Genomic DNA, 25,573 nt, shown 5'->3' with positions numbered 1-25,573 from the left:
ATAAGAGAAAAGTCCTCATACATGTAAGTGTGTGTTTGTGTGTGTGTGTGTGTGTGTCCGTGTGTGTGTGTGTGTGTGTGTGTGTGTGTGTGTGTGTGTGTGTGTGTGTGTGTGTGTGTGTGCGTTGTGTGGCATTTGGTTTTGGTTGTCTCACACTATCACTGTGCTGGAGTTTGATTTAACACATCTATGTTTCCTGAACATCTGTCCAGTAGACAGGGATCATAAAACATGTCGGCGTATGTGTCTGAGCTTGTGGGCACCGTGAGCGAAACCTGCACCCTGACGTTGTTAAAGAGGAGACCTGTGATGAGGAGACGAACGTCAGGGCGGTTCGAACACGTGTGTGCCGGGAGTGTCTGCTGCCACTGTGCCAGAAATACAAGTCAGTTCAGTTTTTAATATGTTAAGCTGAGCTTTCGGATAGAGGGCGCTGATTGGGCAAGAGAGGTGCTGATGTCACACTGCCCCCCTGTGGAGACACAGGCTACATATTTGCAGCTTTTATTCTGTTTAAAATAAGTGAAGCTGAAGGAGGTTGACAAAACACATGGCACTAATACTTTACTGCACAGATCAAGTAGCTCAAAGTGATAGTTCACCCAGATATGAAAAATCACTCATTATATACTCACTACTATGCTGATGGAGGGGCGGATGACATATGAGTCCACAAAACACTCCACCCACCCCACCCATTAAACCTCCAACCAAACAAATCTTTCGACAGCGAAGGTAATTAAAAAAGAATGATCTAAATTGAGTTTTAGTGAGTTAAAGGTGAACACGACAGCCTCAGTAAACTTTTTTTTAATTGATTTTTCCGACATTAATCAAAATAATGCAGCTTGGTGACACTATATATTTACTTTGTTCATTCACGGCCCAATGCAATGGACCCATGGCCCCTCAGAAGGGCCCGTCCCCCAGTTTGAGAAGCACTGAGCCGGTGAGAGATGAAATAATTGTCTCTGTAACAAATAAGAAAAAAACTAAACAATGTATTGATACTCAAAACATCTTTATTTTCCAGACTTATCTCTGTTATTTGCTACTGTTTTACAAAATACTGTAGTTTTGCCTCTTCAGGCCACTAGAAATAATCAACTTAAAAGTCAGAATCCCTCTTTAATCTACTCAAAACTTATAGACATGATACTTATGATAAGAAATTATTTAATCTGAATGGATCAGGAGAGAAAAGGGTTGAAAATCAATAGTACAAAGGAGGTGACATCATTTCTTAGCATTACTAAAACAGGATAAGTAACTTGTTTTGTGCTAAAAAAGACAAAACACACATAGCAGAGACATAAAGCTGACTAAAGGACATACAGGCGAGAGTAAGACAGAAGCCTAGTCCATGAAACCCTGCTAAATCTTATTGTTACACTAACACTGCAGCCACAAACAATCAGGGAATACATGGACTCTCCTAAGTGTTATTAACATATACAAAGTTTATGTATATATATACAATTTATACATCCAACAGCAATAAGTTTAATGACTTGAGAGAAACCTTTCACAAAAAATACTGTAAATAATATAAAAGATTCATATGAAGTGTTGTATGATAAATAATAAAGAACATCCGACACACAAAAGCTAAAATAACAGCAATGATAGATGAGCAGTATCAAGATCAATTCATTGTTTCTAATCTAAAATAAAAAGAGGAGATATCCGTCTAGTGTTATAATCAAAAGGGGAAAAGGAGCTGATGCATAATCAAAATAATCCCATTATACAATGATGCTGCCTGTTGGCTGGAGTCCTAATACGCTCCAGGGCTGTTGCGGATCCCACAGCAGAGCACCATGGTGAAGATCATCTCAAAGATCTAAACAGAAAGAACAACAGAACAGTTTAATTCAATATGTCTCGAATCCAGCACCTGTGTTCTTATCACAGCTGATAAAAGCTGGAGTTCGGAAAACTGTAGAGAGTCGCTGCTGTGGGAAAGATACGTCTTTAATCTACACTCACCATGATGACAGCCACCACCAGCGCGGCCAGACCAATCAGGTGGAGCTTCTCGGAGAACAGCTCGTTCAGTTTTGTGTGACAGCTCTGCGACGAGACAGAAGAGAAGAGGTTGTGAGAGGCTGAATCTAAGCTGTTCCTGTCCCACACTTCTGGATTATTAAAGATGTTATACGTTATCGCATCATTATATCGCTATGACTTGTTGAAGTAGTTTGGGTCGTGATGGTATTAAACACAAGAGTATGTGATTTGAAACCAGCAGCCAAGGGTAATAAAACCTTACAGACATTGTTGTGTTATTTTTTATGCCTCAGCAACAGCCAGTGGCAGGAGGTATTTAGTTTTCTGGCTGTTTGTCCGTCCCATCACAAGAACGATATGAGGACATTTCTTCAGATAAAACATTCAGTCAGACACAAGGATGAACTGGTTAGATTTTCAAGGTCACAGTGACCTCACACATCATGTCTTTGGTCTCTTGAAAACAATATCTTAAGTCTGTCTTTCAGGAATTTTTAGAACGAAATTCCTGGATGTTATTAAATCGCTTAAATTCAAAGGCTTCACCACATATGAGTCTGGACAGACAGGGATATAAACTACCAACTTAACTGGTTGTCTTAACAGAGGCATGAAGCCACTAATTACATTAGTGTCAGGTTTATTATTAATTATTGTATTACAGTTTGTAATACGCACAGTGTTTAGGAATACTGAGAGTGACCTTTTGACAGTTCAATGATCAAATTTCAGGATTGACCCCAATCGGCTCAGTTTTAAGTGATTCTTAAAAGTTTAGTTACATTTTTTTTAAAGGATTGAAAGTTAATAAAATTGTTATACAGGAATGTCATTTCTAGGGAATTAATAATCAAACAAATAACGGGACATTAACATATTGATGTAAAACAATTAGATATCGTAAGATATACATAGCCTACACATCATCTTATAATGAAACATTTTCTTTAAAATCCCCTTTCTTAACAGCACTGTTGAATTAGTTTCACATCCAGCTGGGTTTGTTAAATATTACTGTTTGTAGTGAGTGTGTTTAATCACTGCAACTACTTCTAAAAGGATAGGACTAATGCTAATTCAAATTAAAATTTTTGTAAAAACTGTCATTTATGTGTCCATTTTTCTAAAGGAGAAAAGTCTCAGCTCCTGAAATATATGAAGTTATATAGCAGCAGTTTTATACAAGAAATCCACCAGTGTATTCAAGAAACAGTTGTTGCTGCACTTCTTCAGGTCCGCGGAAAGAATCTCACTAAGTTTTAAGACAATTCAGACAGGCGACTGTTTTTGATTTGTGGCTTTATTAGTAGAATTAATGTTTACCTGAGATTTGATAAAATCCCCTGCAGTCTTCCTTGGACACAAGGTGCTGGACACTTGTTTGAAGAGCGCCGTGTCATCACCTTTACCACAGCAGTCGAGCTGAAGAGGAAAGAAGAAGAGGTCACTAAATCAATAAAGTGATCACTCAGGTATATTATCGCTTATAAGGTTTTCCATGGTGACGTACCGTATTGTGGAAAACATCCAGGACCTTGATGGCAGCGTCTTTACTGGGAGACCCGGAGACGTCCACGGCCTTAATGTATGCAGCGTCGTAGAAGTTGATCAGCTCTTTGGAGATCTGTGGAAGGCAGGGAGTCAGAGACACAAATACAAACAGACAGAGTAGGTGCACTGGAGCAGAGGAGGAAAATCAATACAAGGATCAAACTACAGGCAGGGCTGCTGCTGCTGGTGTGTGTGTGTGTGTGTGTGTGTGTGTGTGTGTGTGTGTGTGTGTGTGTGTGTGTTGTGTGTGTGTGTGTGTGTGTGAGTGTCAGTGCGTGTGCTTGCATCACTTACCGTGTCCCTGTTCATGAAACCCCACATTGCTGCAGCCACTTCACAGGCGAACAGGATGACCAAGAAGAAGAAGAACTTAAGAGAGAGGAGAAATAAGTGTTTGAATCTGAACCTCTGTCACAGATTAAAAAACATGTCATTCTAATTCAAGAAAAGAGCTCCTGCTGGATAGAGTTCAAAGGTGGGAGCTGCAAAGTCAAAAGAGATGTGACACTCACTGTGCCCAGCAGACACTGAGACTCCTGAATGGCGCCGTAACATCCCAGGAAGCCAACGAGCATCATCACAGCTCCCACCGCGATCAGTATGTACACGCCTGTAAACACAGAGTCAACACAAAAGTGAACGATCAAGTTTTCAAGAGGATGCGGTCTACCCTGTGCACCACCAGAGAGCAGCAGTGTCAGAGCGGCCTGTGCCCGCTGCACATTCATCAATCCACACATTGTTTAGAAAAGAGCCTTGATGTTTCTCCAGCCTTCCCTGACCGATGACGCAACATTATTGACATCCTGAACAGCACCCAGATCATGTGAGAGAGAGAGAGAGAGAGAGAGAGAGAGAGAGCGAGAGAGAGAGAGAGAGAGGTGGGGCAGAGCCCGGGCAGCTGCCAGTCCAGGAAATGCCTTCCAGACACTCCCAACCCCCCACAAACCCCCCTCTGCACTGACCTCTGACCCCGAGCATTATACTTCCCCAGGAAAGAGAGGGTAACCATGTGAATACACACTCAAACACACACACACACACACACACTGTTTTGTGTCATATGAAGAAAACATAAGACTTGTTTATATTGAAAAAGCTCAAGTTATATATATATATATACTTGAGAAAAGCAGTTTTGGGCAGGTATCCATGGTGATGACAAAATACACAGTTTCACATGAGTTTCGGTGGGAGTGAGCAACAGGCTCCTGAAGAGCAGTGAAGCTCCACGCACAGAAAAAGTCTGGATTAGGTTTTATTCATCTCAAAAGAAAAGCACTGAGCACAGTAGAAATCTAAAAAGTTATATAGGCTACATGTAAATGTCTGTTGCACGAGTTGTATGGTGAGTTTAGTTTAGAAGACAAAGGGGAAGCTGGTGTAGATTATAAAAACTATTGTAACATGCAGCCTCTTCTATCTGAATGAGTTTAATGGCCTTATTAAAACATGAAACTGTTAAAGCTGAGACACCATAGTTTGAATTTTTTTTTATTCGTAGTGGAGGAAGAAATTATAAGGTACTTAAAAAACAAATCTGCAAGGCCTGCATTGAAACTTTTACTCATGTTAAAGTATAAATACATAATCATTGTCAAAAGAAATGTGGTATTAAAGTAGAATGCTTGTATCTTATTGTATCTAGACTATTATATTATTAAGTTACTGATAAGTGATCGTAATATAGTAAAATAACCTCTTAACTGTAGTTAAGTACAGCAACTGCATGAGTACATTTACTGTCTAGCACTAAATAGAAACTTTAAAAAAATGAAGGAACACACAACAGGAAATAATAAGCAGGTCCCCTCTAGTTTAGTCTATTTATATACACATTCACATGTACAATGCGTATTTGAGTCGGCTGTTGTTTCCAGTTCTAAAGCTGAACACTGAAACTCATCAGAGTGATGACTTGAGATATTAGAAGTTTGGGGCTCAGTTTTTAAAGAATCATTCAAACAAAAAAAATCTCCATAAACTGCAGGCTGTTTGAGATGAATCTCTTCACATAAGTCAATCCCTCAAACAGTCCAACTCTCTCTGAAGAAGTATTTATACTTTGACGCTACATTTGAAAGGGAAATATACTTTTTTACTGCACTAGAATTATCTAACAGCTGTGTAGACATTTCCCTCTCAACCTCTCATATGGTTTCTGTCAAATAACTTTTTCGTGCCCAAAGAGGTAAAATGTGTTGTTTTTGCACCTCAGATGTATTTTATGACCCTTTGCAGGGGTGGTACTTATGCATAAATAAAGGATGTGAATACTTCGAGCCGCTGCTTTTAGCGAGAAGGTCTGGGAGCAGTCTTTTTTTCTGGGTTTTTCTATTCTTACACACAGGAAAACACAAGCCTCTAATCTGGGCTGACAGCGCGGCCTGGGACAGACAGATACTGGGAAACCTTGCTGCTGTAGCGGCTGCATGTCTCTAAAACCTCACACCCTGAATCAAACATCACGCACAACCCTTCCTAATACTTACATCTACACCCTCTTTTCTCTATCTCTGTTGCTACTCAACTCCCTCCTCCTTTACTCCCCCCCCCCAGCCCTGTCTCTCTCTTTTCTTTTAGCCCTTTTTGTTGTAGTGAGAAACGGCTACCAGTGCCAGTAGCCCGGCAATGCAGCAAGGCAGGCATTACTTCCACTGCCTTCCATTACTATGACAACACCCTTTAAGCTTTGAATGCTATTGAGACTTTCAGGGTGACAGGCAATTATATGCCACAGGGGAAGTTCATTTATTTCTTGTCTGGCTGTGTAATCTCCAGAGGGGCAAAAAGAGGGAGGTGAATAGGAACTAAAAGCCCCACTTGGACTTCTTGCTCTCCTCATCCATTATTAATAAACACGACCCAAACAGGCAGGAGCTGGGAAGCCATGTCCACACAGCCAGAGCCTGACACCAATAAACTCAGATGGACCTGTATGTCAGTCAGGATAAAGGATCATAAAATAACTCAATAGCAGTTTTACACAATTGTTTAATATGATGGTGAAGTACACCCTTTTTCAATCTCACCAAATGTTAGACGAGAGGGTTGATACCACTTTAATTTTTGGACGCTTAAAACGTCCACTGTCAGTAATTGGACAGAACTGTGTTTGACACATTTAATGACACAAGTGCTGATATACGGAGAGGCCATCTTGGACTTCGAAGTCGGGGGTTGGTGAAGTTCCTCCCACCTTCCGAAATTCTGACTTGAGGGGGCGTTCCAGCTGCATTCTGTGCTCTGAGGTTTAATGGAACGCGGCATAAGCTAACCTAACCAGCAGCTCCCATCTTAATACTACTTTGGTAAATAATAAGCGGATTCTGCTCAGCACAGCAGTAAATAGAGAAGCAGACAAAATGTTTTATTTCGTGAGCTCTAAGGTGATGGTGGGCAGGTTTTATAAACTTTGTACAGAGGCAGGACACCATTTACCTTACAGTCTTAAAGGTTGAGTGTGAAAGATTTAGGCTGACCCAGAATGTGAAACAATCCTAGAGATGTTTTCACTCATGTTATAATCATAATAAATTATAATCAATAAATTGTACGAATTGTTGTTTTCTTTACCCTAAAATTAGCCCTTTATATTAAGATACGTTATATTTATATCAGAAGCTGGTCCTCTCTATGGAGGACGCCATGTTTTTGACAGTAGTCCAAACTGAACATAATTGAGTCTGAGTTGAGGGGTATTCATCTGCGATATCCAACTTCACCACTAGATGTCACTAAATTCTAAACACTGAACCCTGCTGTTGAGCTAAGCTAATCTAAACTAAGCTAACCCTCTCTGTTGGTGTTATCATAAGAGTGGCAGTAGGGACAGCTCTATTATTTACACACATTTGTTAAGAAATAATTAGAGTGGCTGGAGCCCCAATGTAAGATTTTGGTTAGCACTTAGGTATAAAGCTTTGTTACTAAATATTACAGCAAATTGAGATAAATATTAGACCTTTAAGAGGTGTTTGTTTGTTGCCATTTTGTTAGAAATGTCCAGTTTAGACAAAGTAGTGAAAGTCAGAGCAGGTTTCAGCTGGGATGCTGCAGATAATGATTTTCCAGTTGTGTGCAGTGATGTAGGCATGCAATTTCATATCAACATTGATTTTGCCTGCGTTCCCACAGTTCAAGCTTTTTTTTCGGTAATGAAACAGTGCAAAAAAAGCTCCAGTATTCAGGCAGGAACTTTTGCATTAATCAAACAGTGTAAAGCAGCAGCAATGTCCACTTGTGTAACGAATTCTGTCACACTTACTGTATGTCCTACAGAGAGCATGCAGCTCTAACCAAACCAGACTGCCGACAACTGCCGACAACTGCCACCAGTGATGATTTCAGGCCCTGGGTAAGAGGCAGGAGACTGCGTATATCCAGCCTTACATAAATACCACTTTGGTGTGCCAGCATGCTAAAAACATCCACGCTAAACTCTAATTTGAGGGGTAATGTGCACATGTAAAAGGTTATTTGCATTATGCAAGGGCGTATGTTCAAGGGAGGGTAGAAAAAAAAGATACATTCCCCTTGATCTTGCCTGGGTGGGCCTATCCGCCCTGCCTTTAAAATCACAAGTGAGCCTTTCCTCTATAAAAAGCACGAGCCTGCCATCGCTCTGTATACTTACAGAGGAGTAAGTATGGGAGAGGATGAGGAGCCCAGATCTAAATTAATGGGCTCACTGGAGTTCACCACCACAACACACCGAGATGATGGACCTTTGAAAAGTTTCAAACATATCATGTATTGTAGGTTTTTGTGCCAATCTCTGGACGTCTGAGGGCAGAAACATGATGATGATTTATGACCCAAGTTTGTGCAGAGAACACAACCTGAGCTACATACTCCCCATTCTGGGATTCAGTTTGAGCTTCAAGACTTTGGGAGATGTACAGAACATGCAGTGCTGCATTCACACAAAACCAAAGATTCCAGAGTATGGAATGCTTTAAAGCGACATAAGGCACATGGTGGCTTTACTTTTCCTCACAGCTCATTAGTTTGCTCGGAGCCCACAACATCTGCCTGCAGCATCTGTTCTCTCCCTCTTGAAAGCGCCTCAGGGCTGAAGGCTGGGACTAAAGTTCATCAACGTATAGATATGATTTAGAGATCATCAGCTGTGTGTTGCAGAATGACAGCTGAGGTGTAGATGCTGGCTGTGCCGCTCTTAAGTCGTGCTGCGGATCTACGTACGTCCTGTTTCCTGCTCTTTTCTTAGAGGACACGCCGCTCCTACTAATTCTGGACGCTGAGTATGAAAGACAGGTATTTCTGTGGGTTAGTTCACTTCCAGGGATGTGTTAACTATGAGTTTCCTGTCATGTGTGTAACAAAGTGTAAACTGTGAGAAGTTACCAGAAGAAATTAAGTGTATGTTTAGAAGTGGACAACTTAACAAGAACATGTACACATAACCGAAATAAATAGTTTTAGTGAAGGTTCGCCTTTCAGACTTTAACATTATTTATCTTTGTTGCTTACGCCAAGGAGGTTATGTTTCCACCCCTTTGTTTGTTGGTCTGCATGTTTGCTTGTTTGTAAGCAAGATTAGGGCAAAAACTAGAGGAGGCAGGATGTTTTATGAGTCAGGGAAGAAGCCTTTAAAGTTTGGTGCAGATCAAGGTCAAGGGGGCAGGTCCAGGAATTTTTCTCATCACTTTCTTTAACATTGTATGTTTTTTAAATATTTTTTACTGACACTTGAGAGCGCATACCTCGGTCGAGGTGGTATGCGCTCTCAAGTGTCATTCTAGTTGAGAATGTGACACTGAGGAGGTGATTCACTTTCATGGCATGCGTCCAAAGTTTATTGTATTGTTGTAGTTGATGGTATTGTAAATTAGAGCACTCAGTGGACATGTATCCTGTTGTATGAAATGGGCTATTAATAGCATTCCCCTCCATTCATGTGATGATTAGAATATTCCCCCAATTCTTTTTTAGACCAATTTAAGATTTTAGATATCTAAATTTGATCACAGAGAGTATATGAACCACAGAAAAGCTTATAATCTGTAAATTCCGACTCAGGCATTATTTAGCTGTTGTATGAGGAAAGAACCGGTTTTAGTGCGATTGGGAAGCTGTAATGTTAAAGGAGTATACTCACTGATATAGAAAGTGCCCGGTGCCTGGTGGCCCTCAAACTGCAGTATGAGGAGGTTGCTGGTTTGACTGTCATGGCGCAGCCACAGGGCCACTCCTAAGATCACACCTCCGGCCAGCTGTGCAAAGAGAAAAAGGTTTTATTGATTCTCTCTCATGGGTTTTTACTTTGGTTAAACCTTGAGGGGGGTCAAAGCTTTTTTTAAATGTTTGATAGTCAAGAGAGATGTTGTCATGAATATTAAAACAAATCTGTAGTCATACATTTTTAAGATTTTTTTGACAACCCATCACAGTGTCGTCAGAGGATCGTGATATCTCGGACACTGACTCGACTCTGCAAAGATCTTATCAGTGTCCAAACCTTCCTGCTAATATTTCTTGACCTGTGTCATCGGCTCGGCCGCGAGGCAGCGCACTGTCCGCTGCCATGAGAGGATATCCTGACACCTCAGTGACCTACGGCACGGTGTCCTCGCAGCATTGTTTCAAGCCAACTCAACAACTTTGTTTATCAACTTTATCTCCCTGGATCTCTACTGTGTTCTATATCTAATAACACATTAATAACATAATGAAAGTGATAGATCATAAATACTGAAGAATCCCACCCGCAGCAGTATTTTGCTCCACATAATGACTCCCTATCTCTTTAGACCAATGTTTAAATCGAGATATTTGCACATTTAGGACTGAACCCCATTGTTCGCCAAGAAACAGGAAACAGGATTCTTCACATGAAAAATAGCAAAAAGAGGAAGAGAGGGCTCAGAGCTTTCACAACAGCACAGCAGCAAACCCAACAGAGGAAACACTCCATCAAGTGCAGAGGGCGCAGGATATGGTGACTCTGTGCTTACTTTAACAAAAGAGCGATGGCTGTTCTGTACAGACAAACCAACCGACAATTCACAAACAAGTGAACTCGGTCCTCATTGTGTGCAAGGCCATGACACAAAATAGAAGACACATCTGCAGGAAGTGTGATGTGATGTAATAAAGCATTAAAAGTCAGACAGCTGCATGAGGCGAGTGTGGCAAGTCCCTTATTAATGAAATAACCTTCCAGAAAAACAAAATGCACTGGAGGAGAGTTTTCTTGGGGAAATGGACAAAAAATGATGAATGAAACTGCACCATCACCATCACTGCACTGCTGCCTGGTGCTACAGTGCGGTGACCAGGTAGGAACAAAGGAAATCCCAGAGGGAAACGTCTCCCCCCTCCCCCAGATGTTCAATCGCTCCCTTTATGTGTTTTTAATTTGGAGGGACCCAGACTCCCCTGAAACAGCAAGAAACCCCCCCCCCAGAGCTCAGCTACATTTTCAGAGTTTTCTCCAAAACCAGCTGCAGGGCTCAGACTTTCCTGTTTATCATTAGTAAGTTGATTCTGTGAATTGATCTGAAGCTGAGGCTGCTCCCTTCTCTTGTGCTCGGCCATGCATTTAAAAAATACTGTTGATTTAAGAGCAGATCTAACTCGGACCTGGACAAGGGGTTAGTGTGAAGTGTCTCCTGCACTGATGATGCCCTCCTCTCTGACACAGAACAGCATCTCCTCCAGGATTGATCATCAGTGAATCTAAAGCCCTGAGCTACACAGATGTGGACATGGAAAGCTGTTAGGCAAGTGAAAGAGAGAAAGTTTGAGGAAAACAGAGGTAACGACGAAAGGATGAAAAAAAATCAAAAGCTACTTAAAATGTAAAATGTCTTCAACTCACCCAGAAAATAAAATTAAAGAAGAATAACATATATTTTATGCATTTCGTGCAGCCCGCCACAGCCATGATGCCAGTGTGTTTATCAGCTCCTTCTTGTTATGGACAAAAAAACAAACACTGTGTGAGCCCAGTCCACGGTCCGGTAACAGGCACGTCTCTGCCACAGGACTCAGGTTTATTCAGGCTTCAACGCTGGAAACTCCTCCTTTATAATCTAGAGTGAAAACCGAGACGAGGCACTACCCACCACAGAGGAGAGGAGAGGACAGGAGGAGAGAGAGGGAGACGACAGGAGGGGAGAGAGGGAGACGACAAGATCTGCATCAGAAAGAGGGGAGGGAAGACAGAAAGAAAGAAAGAAAGACAGAAAGAAGGAAGGAAAAAAGAAAGAAAGAAAGAATTTATAAACAATTTAAAACCTACTCAAACTGAAAATTTGCATCACTGTGTTAAAACCTCATGGTGAATGTCATATTTTTACTCTACTTTTACTCTACTCTTTTTACTGTTTTTTGAAATGTCAGGATAATTAACAAACTTGATCAAACTCATTAGAGGACCCACAAGTTGTTTTGTGTTTATTTTATTGTGTACAAGGGCGCCCTCTGCTGACATGTTAAACCAAGGCAAGGGACCTATTGGCTAAATGTTACAAAGCTCAAGTGCAGCACATTGAGTTGCAAATGAAATGATCTCAGCCCTTTCTAGGTTCTAAGTTTAAGTTGTAAATATGTTGTGTGTCTGTGCCGTGACAGCTGCAGACTGTCACATTGGCCTAAAGATCACAGGCTGATGTCTCCCTCCCATACATCCTGAAGCTGTCTGTGATCACACTCTTTGTGATGTTATGGGCGGATCTTTTCACGGCTCCAGGGTCACACCTTCTCCTCCAGCTGCGCCTCCTCTCGCTGTGACTGAGGGATGACCACTACAACAACAGCCGTAATTGGAGAAGTTGCCAGATGCAGCCTCCTCCACTGGGCATGCTCACTGTGATGTGATGAGACTGGGAGAGGAGGAGATAGTGTGAATAACAGGCAGTTTTTGGTGTTTTTTTTAGGAGGATCTCATCTTTGATTGTCTTCGTTTGGATCAGAGAGAGCAGCGTTTTCCTGCTGCAAGAGGAGGTGGAGGTTGTTTTTTCTGAACGGTGCAGAACAGGGAGCGGGCAGGGGAACAGCCTGCAGACAAAGACCTGCTGAGAGGTGGCGGTGGCGGGTGTCGGTGAGCTTGAGCGTCGGTGTTAAGGAGGTGAGTCTGTGGGCAGCATCAGCAGCGGAGGAGGAAGAGTAGGAGAGTCTCCATCGCAGCTCCAACAGGAGCAGCCGGGCAGGCGCTGTCCGCTCAGCACCACCACCGCAGTCACCTTGAAAGTCACAAAGCTGCTGTGAGACCGATCCGATCCATCACTGCAACCCAAAGAGCCGGATCTACCCTGCTGCCAGGCGGAGACCTCCGCAGCGTCTGTGCTGCTATCACGACATCTTGGATGTACCGACGATGTGACGTCCCTCCTTAATGTGATGCCATTGGCTGCCATCGTTTTTTGGGATCTTGCTTCTGCCCCCTCCAGTGAGCCCGAGCCCCTCTGAGTCCCCAGCTGCCTGGCAGGTGTGAGGAGAATGAAGCCTGGTCCAGCATCAGCCCTGATTTCTGTCTCATAGCTGGTAAGAAACGACCGGTTGCTCTGCGCGCTGCCTCCCTCCTGTCAACACTTTCAGTTTGATCCCCGGTGTGCACGGTGGCACGGTGCGCGTGCACCTCTCCGATGAAGGGAAGTTATTGGAGAAATGCCTAAGGGACGCAATGGGCCTGAGCGACGACAAGGATCGCATTGTGATAAACGTGGGAGGGATCAGACATCAGACATACCGCAGCACTCTGCGCACCCTGCCCGGCACCCGCTTGTCCTGGCTGGCCGAGCCTGATGCCCCCAGCCACTTTGACTATGATGCCAAGATCGAGGAGTTTTTCTTCGACCGCCACCCTGGCGTGTTTGCACACATCCTCAATTACTACAGGACAGGTAAGCTGCACTGCCCCGCCGATGTCTGCGGGCCCCTCTACGAGGAGGAGCTGGCCTTCTGGGGCATCGACGAGACAGACGTGGAGCCATGCTGCTGGATGACATATCGCCAGCACCGGGAGGCAGAGGAGGCCCTTGATAGTTTCGGCGGGGGTGGGCTGTTGGACCTGGGGAGCGAGGATCCTGAGCCGGAGCAGGAGCACGGCGAGGATGATGTGGATGAGATGACAAGGAGGCTGGCGCAGGGGGACGCTCATCACACCAGGAGTGGGAACCTATGGAGCCGGTGGCAGAAACACGTCTGGGCCCTGTTTGAGGACCCGTACTCCTCTAAATATGCAAGGGTGAGTATCCCATTCAGATGTTTGCCTGTGCCAAGCCATCGCTGTGTTCTTACTATTCCCATAATGAGTTATTATGAACTCAAATGTGGGTAATTTGTTTGAAACGGTCAGAGATGCATGAGGAGGGCTGAATAGGGAATTTGTCAATGTGCCTTGATGGAGAGTCAATGACAGTCAATGATGGAGCTGACAGGCTTTTGATGACCTTGAAATTACTCTCTCGGGGATTTCCACAGCAGGGATGTGATTGTTCAGAGGAAGGAGGAGGGACACAAATCAACCAAAGACCTCATCCATCAAAACCCTTTATATGAAAATGATTTCTCCCAACCTCCCCTGTCTGTCAGAGGAAGATAAAGAAAGTAATTTGGACCCACACAGGTCTTAGGATTGATAGTTCCATGACACGAGGATCCCTGGGCAGGCCGTGGCTGGCTCTGTGCTCAAATAGGTCAGCGGCACATTAGGAAACCAGATCTTTGGCACCACCAGAAAGTTCGCGGCAAACCTCCACATGAACTAAAAGGGTTTTTGTGAGAGGTGACACTTTTTGTTTTGGCCATGGGCACGTCTCCATCTGGGCACCATGTCTCTAAATGGTGAAATGATCATTATTATTCTTGGGTTTTTTACCTGTCTGCAACAAAGACCGCTGCGCTGCAAGCTGCTTTAACAGCCTCTGCTGCCTGATTGGTATAATTAGTTGCCATGCCACATCCAGCAAGTGTAAACTGTATTGACATGTCCACACTCTTAACACCTAGCATCGGTGAAAGTGGTTTAACCTATAATATGCACACACTTCTGTCAGATTCCCCCATTTGCATGCAGGAAGTTTCCTAAAGCACAAAACTCCTTATATGTGTCCGACAGTTACACAAAGAGTGAGACGAAAAGCCGAGCGAGGACTGACAGAGCTCCACCAAGAGGCTGCCGAGAAGATTAATTAGAAGTGAGCCTCAGAGTTAATTACAGACTCTATTCACAGTGGATACATCAGTGGAAAACCCACTGCATATCACTGCAGGCCCTGTGGTTTGCCGGCAACAGTGAGAATTAGCCAATAAGGAGCAAACAATCGTCCCCCCACCCCTCCAGGCCACACTGTTCCTATCAGACACAAACACACATCATTTTCGAGGCAGTGTGATGACAGGCAGCGTTTGTTTATCTGTGTGGAGGCTTGGATGCTCCGAGGGACGAGGGATCGAGATGTCAGGAGGCAGTAGCGGTGGACATGAATGTAGCTTATAACAAATAGGGGTTTGTGAGTTTGGAGGATGCTGGCAGTGTTGGTGATGTTGGTTTTTCATCTCTCAGAGCTGAATCAAAAATCACAAGAGAATCTGCCACTTAGAGCTGCAACTATAAGCTAATTATTTAGGCATCCAGTGGTAATTATTTTCGATTAATAGAATACAATTTGGGCCATAAATATGTGTCATATTCAAAGAGCTATTTTTTCTCCACCCGAGAGTCTAAACAGATAAGCCATGTCGAAGAATAAGCAAACTAGCAATGGTTTTCAGATTAGAAAAAAGAGAAACATCATTTTTCTGCTGTAAACACCTCAGTCCCTTTATGAAACCACATTTAGATCTGGATTTTTATTTGGATCTGCACCAAATTGCACCCACTCCTAAACATGCCAGATTTCTTTCATCAAGATCCATGAAATATTTTCTGAGAAATGTTGAAAGACGGCACAACTCTTAATGCCAAACATGTAACTGGTTCTTCATTGAACCGTAACACATCCTTCCAACAAGTCTCCTGGTAATCCGTCCAGTGATTTTTGTGTAATCCTGCCAGCTAACTGACGGACAAACAAAGAGCTGAGACGAAAACATATCCCCCTTGAAGAAGATAATAACACCAGGATCTGTTAGTAGGAGCTGCAACTCAGGATCTTTGGTCTTGCATCATGTGATTATTTTTGGGACTAACTGAATAATAATGAGGCCCAATTATGGCCACCACCATTTCCTAAAGTCGTGGTTGCCATAGAGCCTGGCCAAGAGTTCAAAAGTGGAGAATAAGAAAAGCAGCAATAATTTTCATTTTCATCAAAATTGTTGCTTATCAATTTTCTGTTGACCAACTTGTTGATATAGTTTACAACCTTAGCTATAAACATGTCAGTTAACACTGTATCTGTAGGGCTCAGACAGTGACAGATACAGGGTTCCCCGGGCAAACATAAACATTCTTTCGTGACAATTTAGTTCAATCTGAACACATTAATAAATCAAAATTGTCCATAGGTGTGAATGTGAGCATGAATGGTTGTTTGTCTCTGTCTGTTGCCCTGGTGATGGCCTGGCAACCTGTCCCACCTTTTCCCCAATGGCAGCTGGGTTAGGCTTCAGCTCCCTTAGCCTACAGCATATGTGAAAGGATAATGGATAGATGGAGGAATTTATAAAGGAAAGCATAGATTCTCATCTGCATTTATAACCAAATCAAACCCACTGATAATGAATCTATACCTTTTTTTGTCCCTATTTGTGCTGTTGATTCTTTCCAATGTGATTTATGTAGGTCGCGGTTTGTAGTGCAGATTTATTGGTCTGTATTAAAGCGTAGGGCGTACTTGTTATTTTGCACCAAACATACTGTGGAGGGGGTGGACAAAACAACATTATGCAATGGGATAAAACACCACCACATACTACTGACTGACGAACTGGATCAGCACACAATGAACAAGCTGCATTTTTAATGGCCGCTTCTATTTGTCAAGTTTCCTCTTGTCTAGACTCTTTTGTAGTCTATTCAATCCCCCCTAAACCCTGACAAGTTATATTAGTGTGTAAATTGTAGTAACAATTGAGCTCTAATATTCATCTCTGTGAATGTAGAGCGGAGGACGTCAATGTGCTGCAGAGTCACTGCTGAGACAGTTTCCCTCTGTGCCATCAGGCAAACATGGAAGGGAGGCAGACATTCATAAACAGCAGCGATTTCCTCAGCACGGTGCAATGAAATGCGAGTGATGAGATGTTAGGATGGAGGGGCCTGTTTTCCATCTCATGCAGCGTGCTCGCCTCCCTGACACACTGTGAATGGAAGTGGCCGGCTGAGTTTCCTTTGCTCAGTGGAATATGTATGACTTCCTCGTGCCCAGACAGGCCCCACTCTGACGTACCGTCTCCCTCATGTCATGTCTACTGTCATGTCCCAGCTACTTAACAACACTATGCCTTAGTGCATTAGCATCTATTGCACTTCTGTCCATACTGGGAGAGGGATCCCTCACATGTGGCTCTCTGAGGCTTCTACATGTTATTCCCCCTGTTAATAGGAGTTTTTGGGTTTTCCCTGACTCTTTCTGAGGGTTAAAGACAGAGGAAGTCACACCTTGCTAAGCCCTATGAGACAAATTGTGATTTGTGATTATGGGTTGTACAAATATAATTTGATTTGATTGACTGATTAGTCGTGAGAAGTGTTACAGAGCCCCGATCACGATCATAAAGCAGTGCCATTTTGAGGATATTTCTAAATCGGGGGCCATAAAATGGCCACAATTTAAACAGAGGGAACGGTTATACGTCCAACATCCATGCACATATTCATAACTCCTGATTCAGTAAGGTCAAACATTTAGATCATTCCTTGTCCACTGTTAGCTTTATAGCTTTGATATTATATATAATATATATTTTTGTCAAGACTACTGACAGGACAGGGGTACTTCAGGGGCCCATCAGATTTCAGCTGGGCCCAGTGTCCCACTGGCCCCGCCCCCTGATCCGCCCATGTCATAAAGCCAACTCCATGCATGAACAGATTTCTATTGATCTAATTTTGGCAATTCATGGGATGAGTGAGTAGATATCCGCTTTCATTGAAGATAGAGCTGTTTTTTATCTATTCAAACTACAGTAAGTCACACGGGCGGTAACACATGCTGTAAATCAGTGATCAGAGGATAACAGGAGCACAGCACTGCAATCAATACCCGGGAGAGGATGCTGTATCGGTTACACCCATGTAGTAGTAACCAGAAATAACAGAACCTAAATGTGATGAAATGTGATCACCTGATCGATACATGATATAGGCCAAGGTATTCTTTTCTCTTACGAGTCTGTGAGCAGCTAGGATCTGAAAGCCTCCCAGGAGCTGCTCATCTGGACAGTGTGACCTTGTGTTGGGAAAACCTACTGTACCAGTGCAGCTGAAGGGAAGAACCCAAGCAAATTTTAGTCATGGGGGTTGATCCCAACGTGCCCGCTGCTGTCTCTTTGGAATTCAGCATGTAGCTTACCCTTGAGAAATCCAGCATGACCTTGAGATACAGCAGAGGGAAGGGAAGGAAGAGCGGCATTGATTGTCCCTTTTTTTACAATGAATGGAGATGCACAGGGAGCTGGGGAGCAGGGTGGGGGTGTGGGGAGCTGTTGGAGCGAGTGTCTCAATGCCACTGTCACTGTCAGAGCAGTTGCCTTTCTCTGAGATTGAACTGCACCGTGTCGGGCTAAGAATGGCTGCTGAGGCGTCAAGCTTTGTCATATTGCATGTGTTACTGTGCTCATTATCCTCTCTGTCCTTCTTCCCTCCATTTCTTCTCCTTCACCATGCACACGTTTCCTGCCCAGTGGGTAGCTCTGGCCTCGCTGTTCTTTATCCTGGTGTCCATCACCACCTTCTGTCTGGAGACCCACGAGGCCTTCAACCCCATTATCAACCGCACTGAGCTGGAGCTGGTGGGCAACATCACCGTGGTGCACACCTACCAGGAGACGGAGACTGCGGCCTACCTCACCTACATAGAGGGTGTTTGTGTGGTGTGGTTCACTTTCGAGTTTCTAATGCGAATAACTTTCTGTCCAAATAAGTTTGACTTCATTCGGAACGCCCTGAACATCATCGACTTTGTGGCCATCCTGCCCTTCTACCTGGAGGTGGGCCTCAGCGGGCTCTCCTCCAAGGCAGCTAAGGACGTGCTAGGTTTCCTGAGAGTAGTCCGCTTCGTGCGGATCCTGCGTATCTTCAAGCTGACACGGCACTTTGTGGGGCTCAGGGTGCTGGGCCACACACTGAGAGCCAGCACCAACGAGTTCCTGCTCCTCATCATCTTCCTCGCCCTTGGTGTTCTCATCTTTGCGACCATGATCTACTACGCTGAACGGATAGGAGCCAACCCCAACGACCCTCGAGCCAGTGACCACACACACTTCAAGAACATCCCAATTGGATTCTGGTGGGCTGTGGTGACCATGACGACCCTTGGCTACGGAGACATGTTCCCCCAGACGACCTCCGGTATGCTGGTGGGAGCCCTGTGTGCCCTGGCGGGCGTGCTGACCATTGCCATGCCCGTCCCTGTGATTGTCAACAACTTTGGAATGTATTACTCGCTGGCCATGGCAAAACAGAAACTACCAAAGAAAAAAAATAGGCATATACCACGAGCTCCCCAACCCGGTTCTCCTAACTTCTGTAAGTCGAGCATCAGCTCCCAGCCCCAGAGCCCCATCGCCCATGACGACGACGTTTTCGAGATAAAGTTTCAAGGTAAGAAACAAAGACGATTCACATTCTCCTCACTTCTCTACGTTCAAGACCCAGACACTTCACTGCTCAGCGGCTTCACTCTCTGTCTGTTTTTACACTTCGATCAGCCCCTGAGTTCCCACAGAAAGTAGTCAATAAAATATGTAATGAAAGGCACATTTGTCTCTACATAGAAGAAAAGAGAGGCTGAGGCAGACCGTGAGTAATCTTGCTATTGATTTTGGAGTTAATAATGCAGTAATTCAGACTTCCCTCCGTGTATTTGTAATATTAAGAACATATAAATAGAGGCTTTAGTCACCTGATCCCTCTGGTTGACGACGTGTTGACCTTTGAAACATGAGAAGGAACAAGGGACGGTCCAAGGCAAATATTGACAGCAGCTATACATACAGTGATTATCAAAGGGAATCCCAAATGTGCTTTCAGCATATTGAGCGTGGAAATATTAGATAAAGGACAAAGGCATTGTACCGTGCTGGTGTATGAAACCAGATTTGTTTTGTGTGTGTATGTGTTTTGCTTTCCTTTTATTTATTGTCTTCTTATTAGACTCCAAGCTGAACGGTGAGGCGGCTAACGCAGCGCTGGCCAACGAAGACTGCCCCCACATTGACCAGGCGATATCTCCGGAGGAAATCTTCAGTCCCAGCGAGCGAGAGCGGCCCTGCTTCCTGGTCACGACTGCTGAACGCCCCAACCACACAGGGGGCAGAGTGAGGAGGGGTACGTACAGTAACAGCCAATCACAGGCCCCCGTAAGACACTGACACCCCGTAGACCATAAACAGGACACGCTCCTTTATCCCTCTCTGCTGAGTGTATTAAACACACGCGTCAACACACACACAACAACAAACCTCTGATTGCAACATCCACACACTTTCACAGCAGTTGCTTCGTCCCGATGGGCATTGTACATATTCATATATATGTATATAGTGTCACAATAGCATTTGTTAAAGCCAAGCACAAGCACCACAAATGTCAATAAGACATGTCCGCATCTACATAATATATTTTTTGATACCATTCATAATGTAATACCCCTATTTATTTAGAAGAAGAAAGCTATTTTCGAGATTTATATGATCTAGAAGGTGTTGTCCTACAAAGAAGGTATTATGTGTTATGCGTGTACCATGTATTTATATGTGCTTTAATGGTAAATACCACCGGGATCCAGACTTCTGAGTACATTGACCATAACGGTGCATGAAGTGTCTTGCTGATGGGTGCTATCAGTATGGTGAAGGAGCACAACACAAAGGGGAGGCTAATGTCAATTATTGTTAATATAAGAGCCAAATTCAACCTTAGGAATTGTTACACTTTAATACCAGGGTTAAGCCCTTTTCATTTATTATAATTAAATCTAATAGTAATGTGCGAAACATTCCTGAAAAGATCAAGTTAGACTTCAGCTGTGTGTGCAGCCAGCACATCCACAGGATAATGGCGAACAGCATGAAATTCTACCTGTAGCTGAAAACGTTCCCTGCCTGAGGTGCCTGCCTGTTTCTTTTCCGAGTGTTGTGCAGTGTTATACTCCGAAACCATTCCAGTACCACCCGGTGCATGCTGTTGTACTCCTGATGCACTCAATGCATGGAGAAGAAAAAAATCTGTCTCAAGTCTGTGTTGACCTGTTTCTTTGGAGACAAAAACAAGAAAGCAACAGGTGTAGTATTTACCAGTTGAGGAACGGCAAAAAAAACAAAACAAAAAAACATTTTGTCGTGGATTCAGTGCTGCAGTGTACTCAGAACGTTCTCTGTTTTTCAACTGAAGGTTATGAAAAGCCTTGGAGCCTTAACAGCATGTCTGGCATGAGCGGGGATGCCTCTGGAGTGTCCTCAGTGTCTGCCCTGCCCTGCAGCCCACCCTGTCTAATGCAGCACTCACATTCTCCCATCCCATCCATTATGTAGCATGGTTGAGTAGCAGACACAATGCCATTGGAAGGCCAGTCCACACCCCTCCTTCTTATCCTTCCTGTTTTTGGTTTTGTTTTTACACTTGCCTTTGCTCCTGCTTTCTTTCATTTTTTTTATAATTTTTTTTTTTTTTCCTGGACAACTGTATCTTACCTGTGCTAGTACTCAAGCTTCCCAAGTGTTCTCCTTGGGTGTGTCATCATATCCTAGACTAGACAACATTGGCACATGCCACTCTGCATGGGTCACCTCAGCTGCAGACAAAGCACTGTTCTACTTCTACCACAGGCTAACCCCACTCTCTGCCTGTGTGTACATCATTGCCTGTTGCTCTGTTGCTTTTGATCTCACATACTCTCCTGCCAGTAACTTTTCTAATCTCATCTGCTTTTACAATTTTGTGAAAGAAATTTTCATAAGATGTAACCCCTGCTAACGGCCCAATATGCTGGATATTGACAACACATGGCTTTGAAACATATCAAAATGGAACCATGGCCAGCTGTTAAGGGAACTCCTCTAAAGTGCTTTGTGACGTTGCAAAGTAGAGACGTTCACTTTCTGTACAAGTACAACCCAGGCGAGGCTTTATGTTATCTGAGTGGCCATTAGAAAATATATTATTATAAGATGATGTTCATGATGTCCAATGCAACATGGAGATGATGACAATTCACATACAAGTGATGATTACATCCAATGTCAAAAGAACTAAAACTGTTTGTTCATTTGCATGAACTGCATGAGAAATTATGTTCAGCGAGAAGCTAACTGTATTGTAGTACCTGTAAGAAAAGAAAACAAACTTTTTTCTTTCAAAGCTTCTAAAGCTTTGTCATGTTTTTATGCATTTTGAGACAGCTTTACAAGAGACTCAGTCATAGCAGAGGTTTGATGTAGCTGCCATTCTTTGCCTTTCCCCAAATTCATACATTCATTTGATTTAATCGACAGGGGCCTCCAGCTAAAATAGTGTGATTTGACTTGAACAATCTGCCATAAAGCCAACTAATGCTGTTATGAGCATAGCCAGTTTTTATACTAATAGTTACGTAGTTACGAGTTTTTAAAGTGCCGTTAGTCTGCAGCAATTTCAGTGACTGCAGTGATGCCTAAAATTAATGCGAGACTCAAGAATTATTAAACAACGGTGCCTTCGTACCTGGTGAGTCAAAAGCTGTCTCTCAATTCAGAGTCTGCATCCTTCGGAGGATGCTTTTAAAGGCCACTTGCGTCCCAGTGGCTAGACTAGGCTGTCACGTTTCAAAGGCTCCTTCAAAAGCTGACACCAATGCACTCTACCATCCCAGAGAAACTTTGGCTACAACCAATAGATCCTTCTCGTCCCAACCTATCCCAGGATTCATTGTATTTTTTTCAAAGCGGTAATAATACCAGCAAGCAAGGAGACATCGAACTCTTCAACTCAACCAGACAGCTAACTATGCACACGTGAAAAAAAAACGATGGGGGATTAAAAATGTCTCTGCGAGTCCAACCTCAGCTCCGGTAACGCTCGTGACACCGCTGTAGACCGGACCGTCTACTTTCATTTCGGCCTTCGCGGTCTACGCAGCCCACGAAGGAGGCGCTCTTCGTGGCTCGGGTAGATAGTGTCAGTGACAGAGATGCAGCCCCTGAATTAAGAGACGGGTAAAGCAAAAGAGAGATTAAAATTGAAACGATATTACATAAGTGCTCCCGGTGTAGCATTGACTCACTTTATATACCATGCTCATAACAGTGTGACGAAAGCTTTATATTACAAGGTGCACCTTGTACTTTTTGCACCTCCCTACATATCCTTAGTGATAGTAATAGAACGTGTATTGTTACACCACACAATCCACAGTAGAACTTCACCTCTAGTGAGACACAAAACTCCAGCAAAAAACACCAGAAGATACTTTCTTAACAGTCCCTAACTCAAGAAAGATTTTTGTATTGTAAAGCACAACACGTTATTAAAGGGGACCAGGTAGGTTACTCCTGCAGTATATATCTCTGTTGATTTAAAAACATCAATACTGATACTGGTACATGTATTGATACTGTCCCAATACTTATGCACAATTATTTCAGGGCACTTTAACAAATTTGATGTTGATCAATCAAAAAAAAAAAAGAAGATACCTTTTTAGAAGAAGATATTAAGTACAGCATCTCATCTAAGTGTTGTTCTTTATCTGAATGAGCAGAGTTTTACTTTTTTAGTCTTGTCTCTTGTGGTAATTAATGGGCGTTATATATTTCAAAAGAGAAAAAAATAGAACTTGTGACGATTTGATGTGAAGAGATGCAGGTGAATTATTTGCTCATGCAATTCAGGTGAGAAAAAAAAAATAACAAAACAACCCATCATGTTATGTGGGTCTATACTTGGGGAAAGGTAAATGCATGTATTTTACATTTATGCAACAGAAAAGTATTCAAATAAAAGATGTAAATACGAGTCCTTGCATGAAATAAATTTTATACACAACGAGCGTTTAGACTCCGTTTTTATTCAGCAGCACATACATACATACGACCTTCTTCGACCGCTAGCAAATGGCTAGTGGCGCCTACTGCTGTTTGACCCTCGGTCCACCTGTGTTCGGGTCAAACAGAGGATTTAAAAAAATAAAAAACGAGATGACCGAGAGAGCATGATGAGAAGTATACAAACGCATGACAGTGACTGATGTACCGTTCTTAAACCCGTAAAGTGCCGCATGATCGGGCATGTTTATTAACCGACTCAGCGTCCAACCTCTGCACACAGACACGTCATCCTTGTCTGATGCCTTGGCTACGCATGGAAAACACATGGTAAACCTGTCGTTTACCATGAACAACTAACGGAGCACATTTTCTTTACTCTCCAAGCTACTGTCATGTCTTGACCTCTGTCGCCCGCACCTCAGACCTCTCCATCACCGCCATCATTTCCACCATTATACATAATTTGTGTATTAATTTCTTTTTGTTATTGTTGTTTTTTTTTTTATATGTTTATAGAGACCCAGCGACAGCACCGGAGCAGACAACCAACAGAGTCAGTTTGTGTTATGAACCATGGTGTGCCAACCACTATGTGTATGACTCATAACGGCCCATCACCCACCTGAGAGTGCTGTAGCTATGTTGTGTGTATTACTTAGTATTTTTAAATGGGTGTGACAGTGACAACCTGTACATCACAAACTCAGCATAGATGTAGCACTGGGGAAAGTTTTGTTGTCAAGCCTTATATAGCTCAGTATCTGGTTACTGTGTTGTAATTTTGTGTGCCTAATTTGTGTGTGCCAGTGCTGTAAATACGCTTTTTTTGTGTGCTGAAGCTGTGTGTACCAATGTTTTTGAGTGATCATCCGATATCTGTGTGCTTCTTCTTCTGTTGAAAGAAAAAAAAATGTTGCTCCGATTCAAACCCCACCCTCTCCCGCACCACAAAAACACCAACACCAAACACCAACACACATACACAAACACACACACTGTCCCAAACAACCTGTCATATTGTTAACTTTGCACTGTCATGGTCACATCTTTGTAGACTTTTTTGCACTGTTTTGCACCAGTGACCTTTTCTTAACAGTCCTTTTCTAAGTTCTCAGGCATCAGAGAGATAACATCCACAAACAAATGTAAAGAATACCATCATATTTTCAACAAAAACAAAAATCCCTTCTCTTACATTGTATTAATGAGGCATTTATATGACAGAGTGACATTGAGAATTGGCTGAGACTTTTGTTTGGCTAAACAAATGACCAATACATATTCAGCTTTCATTGAATGTTGAAGAATGTCCGTTTATTGCTGTACTACAATTAACCAAGTCATTTCACAGCCCATAATTATTCTGTAGTACGTTTTAATTGACAATCTTGTAGAATTGGACTTTTATAATTTTTCTGCACAAATCCAAATTCGTGTATTAGTGTGTAACTAATGCCAACACCTCATACGCCTCTCACCCTGGACAAGTGCCTATGTTATGCAAATTATTCTCACCATTCAGGAGTTACTCAACCAACATGATGAACCTAAATGTGAGTTCTATTTCAAACTAACCATACTGTCACCAGCCATTCAAACCAGTTCAGTACTCGAAAAGTACACAGGATATAATGGGAGTCCCCGTGTGGGTCAGTTTCTAAAGGCAAAGCAGTGAGCATACCCAGATAAAGATTCGGGCACAGATTCATTGTCTGTGTAGAAAAGTTGAGAGTGATGAGGGACCAACTTTTTACCAAACCACTGCGGAAACACTGCCAACTATTCGCTGAGACCTGCGTGCAGTCAGGTTACAGCAGATCTGGAGCTGAGCACCCACTCATAAAAAAAAAAAGAA

At 43.0% G+C, this 25,573-nt stretch overlaps 2 protein-coding genes across 6 annotated transcripts; one reads left to right on the top strand and one right to left on the bottom strand.

Moving 5' to 3' along the window:
- Positions 1 to 1,004: 1,004 nt before the first annotated feature.
- LOC128444453 (CD81 antigen) lies at positions 1,005 to 11,682 on the bottom strand. Its single transcript, XM_053426952.1, has 8 exons — positions 11,405 to 11,682; positions 9,683 to 9,797; positions 4,074 to 4,171; positions 3,856 to 3,930; positions 3,521 to 3,634; positions 3,334 to 3,432; positions 1,990 to 2,073; positions 1,005 to 1,843 (listed from the first exon to the last, which is right to left on the bottom strand). The coding sequence occupies exons 1-8, from the start codon at positions 11,468 to 11,470 to the stop codon at positions 1,778 to 1,780; spliced, it is 717 nt and encodes a 238-aa protein (XP_053282927.1). The 5' UTR covers positions 11,471 to 11,682; the 3' UTR covers positions 1,005 to 1,777.
- A 1,528-nt stretch (positions 11,683 to 13,210) lies between these two features.
- Positions 13,211 to 25,548, top strand: kcnc1b (potassium voltage-gated channel, Shaw-related subfamily, member 1b). Of its 5 annotated transcripts, none has more exons than XM_053426930.1 (4): positions 13,211 to 13,774; positions 18,379 to 19,297; positions 19,850 to 20,023; positions 24,235 to 25,548. In XM_053426930.1, exons 1-4 carry the CDS (start codon positions 13,211 to 13,213, stop codon positions 24,342 to 24,344), a joined length of 1,767 nt encoding a protein of 588 aa, XP_053282905.1. In that variant the 3' UTR covers positions 24,345 to 25,548. The 5 variants fall into 5 exon arrangements, with proteins under 5 accessions (XP_053282905.1, XP_053282904.1, XP_053282903.1 ...); XM_053426929.1 differs by lacking the exon at positions 24,235 to 25,548 and adding an exon at positions 21,089 to 21,360; XM_053426928.1 differs by lacking the exon at positions 24,235 to 25,548 and adding an exon at positions 21,089 to 21,360 and having other exon boundaries at positions 19,793 to 20,023.
- Positions 25,549 to 25,573: the final 25 nt, after the last annotated feature.

Source organism: Pleuronectes platessa, chromosome 7, assembly GCF_947347685.1.
Source record: "Pleuronectes platessa chromosome 7, fPlePla1.1, whole genome shotgun sequence".
NCBI classification, from domain to species: domain Eukaryota; kingdom Metazoa; phylum Chordata; class Actinopteri; order Pleuronectiformes; family Pleuronectidae; genus Pleuronectes; species Pleuronectes platessa.
This window is presented reverse-complemented; position numbering and strand designations above follow the sequence as displayed.

Coding starts and splice junctions, on each gene's coding strand:
- kcnc1b (XM_053426928.1), top strand. CDS start 13,211: ATGGGCCTGAGCGACGACAAGGATCGCATTGTGATAAACGTGGGAGGG. Junction 19,298..19,792: donor TTTCGAGATAAAGTTTCAAG/GTAAGAAACAAA, acceptor GTATGAAACCAG/ATTTGTTTTGTGTGTGTATG. Junction 20,024..21,088: donor AGGGGGCAGAGTGAGGAGGG/GTACGTACAGTA, acceptor TTTCAACTGAAG/GTTATGAAAAGCCTTGGAGC.
- LOC128444453 (XM_053426952.1), bottom strand. CDS start 11,470: ATGGCTGTGGCGGGCTGCACGAAATGCATAAAATATATGTTATTCTTC. Junction 3,433..3,520: donor TGGATGTTTTCCACAATACG/GTACGTCACCAT, acceptor TTTCCTCTTCAG/CTCGACTGCTGTGGTAAAGG. Junction 2,074..3,333: donor GGGATTTTATCAAATCTCAG/GTAAACATTAAT, acceptor GTCTCGTCGCAG/AGCTGTCACACAAAACTGAA.